The 3,780-nt window shown below is 44.8% G+C and overlaps 1 protein-coding gene across 2 annotated transcripts in view; it reads right to left on the bottom strand.

Annotated features, from left to right (window-relative positions):
* ptch1 (patched 1) overlaps window positions 1-3,780 on the bottom strand; it is a 52,710-nt gene that overhangs the window by 23,926 nt on the left and 25,004 nt on the right. For both annotated transcript variants that reach the window (XM_023393558.2, XM_023393557.2), the window contains exons 9-12: window positions 2,721-2,852; window positions 2,459-2,614; window positions 2,047-2,145; window positions 590-715 (exon numbers count right to left, since the gene is read on the bottom strand). In XM_023393558.2, the coding sequence (XP_023249326.1) occupies window positions 590-715; window positions 2,047-2,145; window positions 2,459-2,614; window positions 2,721-2,852 (513 nt within the window). The remainder of the gene's footprint in view (window positions 1-589; window positions 716-2,046; window positions 2,146-2,458; window positions 2,615-2,720; window positions 2,853-3,780) is intronic.

Below are 3,780 nucleotides of genomic sequence, written 5' to 3'. Positions count from 1 at the left end.
CCCCCCCCCCCACACACACACACACACACACACACACACACGCAAAAAAAGCTAGACCATTGCTTTTCAAACCTCCCACACAGAGACTACAACTCTCCACACTCACACATACACATGAGTGTGAGGATATGCAAGTACACACACACACACGCACACACACACACACACACACACACGCAGAGGGATTCAGTTACATGGACCTTAGCCACAATCTGGACAGACACCGGGCCCACCACTAAACAGCCTCAAAGAGGGAGGGAGAGGGCTGGATGGATTTAACAAAACACACACTCCTCACACACACACACACACACACACACACACACACACACACACACACACACACACACACACACGCACGCATACACCCACACACTTTCATTTTGATGAATGAAATCAATAAAACTACGGTCTGAAGAAATCTGGAGCCAATGAGGACTGGAACAGGACTATTAGTGAGGGAGAGGCCCCACACGACTGAACTCACTCTGACATACACGCACGCACGCACACATGCACGCACGCACACACGCAAACACACACACACACACACACATGCACACACAAACACACACACTACTGGGCATACCTGTAGAGAAAAAGCTCTGAGCGCTGGGATGGGGATGAGGGCTGCCATGAAGAATGCTGTAACGTTACTGATGGACGTGAGAGCCACACTGGCCCCTGTCCTCTTCAAACACTCCCCCGTACGGTCCTGACAGAGACAGAGAAGGAGGTAGATGAAAGCAAAAGCAATAAAACTCATCTCTTCTAGCCAAAGGCAAATGTGTAATACTTGCGATTATGAACAATTATCATAATACTGATATGACTGACAGTGATTGCAATGTTTTTTGTCGCCCTGAAGGACTTGGATGATCCACCTGAGCCTGTCTACTTCTGTCTTCAGAGTGAAGGAAAAAGGAGAATGACCAAAATGACCTGCTGCCTCTCCAAACAAATCAATTTTCGGTGAAGTAATTACTGCTGGAGAACTTGTTTTAATGTTTCTTATAGTAAATACACAGAAAGGGAGTAGATATAAATATGCACACACACACACACACACACACACACACACCCCTGAAAAGTTTGGCGGCAGTTGTATGAAGATGTGAGGACGTGCAGGACCACACAGGGAGTGTTTGCAGGCGTGTGTATCTTTGTGTGTGAGTCTGTGTGTGTGTGTGTGTGTGTGTGTGTGTGTGTGTGTGTCAGACAGGAGAGATCAGGTTCAGCTCTGTTTAGTTTTCATCTCAGCCACACAAAGGAAGCTGGGGGGTGCGGGGGCATAGAGACGAGGGCTTGAAGGAGAGGGAAGCAGGGGAAAACAAAAACAAGCAAATACATGCCTGTGTTTTCCCCCGATGGAGATGAAAAGTTTTCCCGCCCCCCAAAAAAACACACACACACCCATGTGAGCTTACAGAAATTTACACTGTTTACAGTGGGGTTTTTTTTTGTTGTTTTGGTTGCAATTAATTCTGTATGTGCACTGATCTGCTTGTGAGGAAAATCTTCTTGGTACTGTCATAATATACACTTCTATGAGGACATGAAATACTTTCTTTTATTGTATTAAACCACATTATAAGCATCTGACAAGGATTTCAGAACCACTCATGAGCATTTATTTAGTGCAAGCGACCTAATATTCATCCAAGTGTGTAAAAAATCACAAGGTCAGGTCGTTGGGTCAGATAATACATTTCATCTTGCAACCAACTACTGACAAAAATAAAAATCCACCACAAAAGTTTTGAAGACAAATGTAAAATATGACGTTAAATGGAAAAACAAAATTCATAATCTAATACAGACTGCAATGGTTGCCGTTCTGTTTTCAAAAAAAAAAAAAAAAAAGGAACACATTTAACGTGGAGATTAGATAAGCAGGCTTTGTGTGTGTGTGGCACATGGGTTGTTTGATGCTACATCACAGGCACAGACAGGCTTTCACACATTCCTCTATAGAGGAGATAAGATAGCAGAAGGGGCAAGAACAGGGTGAGCGAAAAACGGTTGAGTGTGGATGTTAAGACTCACCTCGAATGGGATCCTCTTGTTCTGTCCGGTCTCACTGAAGGCGTGAGCGAGGAGGAAGACGTCATCGACTCCAACTCCGAGAGCCAAGAAGGGTAGCACCTGTGGCGCACACACACACACACACACTTCATGAGCTTCATAGGACACAAACAGTAATACAGCCAGTGTGACCGTTAGACACAAGATACTGTAACTCAGCTATACAGTCCTAGAGGCATGAAAACAAGCCTATAATATACAGCAGATTCTAATCCTGACATAGAGTATAAACTTATGACTTAATAACTACAACATACAGCCCTGCAGAACAACAATTAACTGAAAAAAAAAACTGTCTAGATGAATCAGTAGGTCTTGGCCTTTACAAACCAACAGACCGGGTCAGCTGTCCAGTGGCATGTGTGCGAGTTACCTGTGTGGTGGCAGCGTTGAAGGAGATGCCCAGCAGAGAGCAGAGACCCAGGCCAGCCGCCACAGACAGTGTCACCAGCAGGACACCCGCCAGCCCCACAGCCCCCTGAGACTTGGCGCAGTCCCACCGCAGCATGGTCAGACACGCATAGGCCAGCTGGACACGAACAACAGACACGTCAAGTCATTTAATTAAAAATCAACCTATCGCGTGAGTAAGTCACCCGTCACAATAAAAGACTTTCTATGGATTCGGTTCTCACCATCAGCAGGTATCCACTAGCCACACGGATGACGCTGATGTCAGAGAAAGACTTGAGGATGTCCTCCAGGGTGGTGGTGGTGAAAGACAAGACCTTCTGAGACGAATTTGCTGCCACACTCTGCAGCACCGCCTAGAGAGAGAGAGTGAGAGAGAGAGAGAGAGAGATAATAATGAGCTACTGCTTTTTCTAAGAGCTTTGTTGTTTTTTTTTTTTTTTTTTTTTTAACTAAACCACTGCAGGTCTCTACACAATAAAGTGTGTAAAATATTTTCCTCCCCACAACATCCTTTCCTTAATTTAAGAGTGCAAATTTGCAGCAGTTCTCCATGTGCATTTAAAGCCTCTTATTACAACATCTCCGTACATTTACACGGTCCTGCCTCGAATGTGTATTCCTCGAGGACCGAGGTGCATTTCACTGATTCAATACAAGCTGCACCATAGCGCTCAGGAGGTAGAGCAGATCATCCGCTTAGCATGTTGAAGTGTCCATGGCCAACATAACTGCCCCCAATGTACCATCGGCTAGTGAATGTATGTGAGAGTGTTGCCCTGTATATATAAAAGTGTGTACGGGTGAATGTGACAGTGTAGTGAAAAGCGCTTTGAGTGGTCGTTAAAACTAGATAAGCTCTATATAAATACAGTAAATTTTACCATTCAGATGACATACAAACTGCGCTTCCAGTCTGTGTTCTTGCCAGTTTGATAAATAAGAGTTTACATGTATGTCTCCAGGTATAGAATGAGTAAATCTCACCCTGTATGTCGTAAAAAAACACAAAGACAAATCGCACCCCTGAATAATGAGCTCTGCCTCTGTTGTAGGAGGTATTTGGGGGGAATCTGAACAGTACCATGACCCATCTTCTCCCTCTCTCACTATCTCAGGGCAGACAGATGGCTTCAACATTGAACTGTAGTTACTGCTCAGTGGGGAGCAATGCTGGCTGACACACATTAGGAAACACGCACTAGATCACACACACACTTGCACCCATGTGTGAACTCGCACATGTGTCAGTCACATACCGATATGCATGCACATGCTATTCTT

This window comes from Seriola lalandi, unplaced genomic scaffold, assembly GCF_002814215.2.
Source record: "Seriola lalandi dorsalis isolate HSWRI2012SDOR001 ecotype SW California unplaced genomic scaffold, Sedor1 jcf7180002054938, whole genome shotgun sequence".
In the NCBI taxonomy this organism is placed as follows: domain Eukaryota; kingdom Metazoa; phylum Chordata; class Actinopteri; order Carangiformes; family Carangidae; genus Seriola; species Seriola lalandi.
The sequence above is the reverse complement of the archived record's forward strand: the minus strand, read 5'-3'. Positions and strand labels throughout refer to the sequence as shown.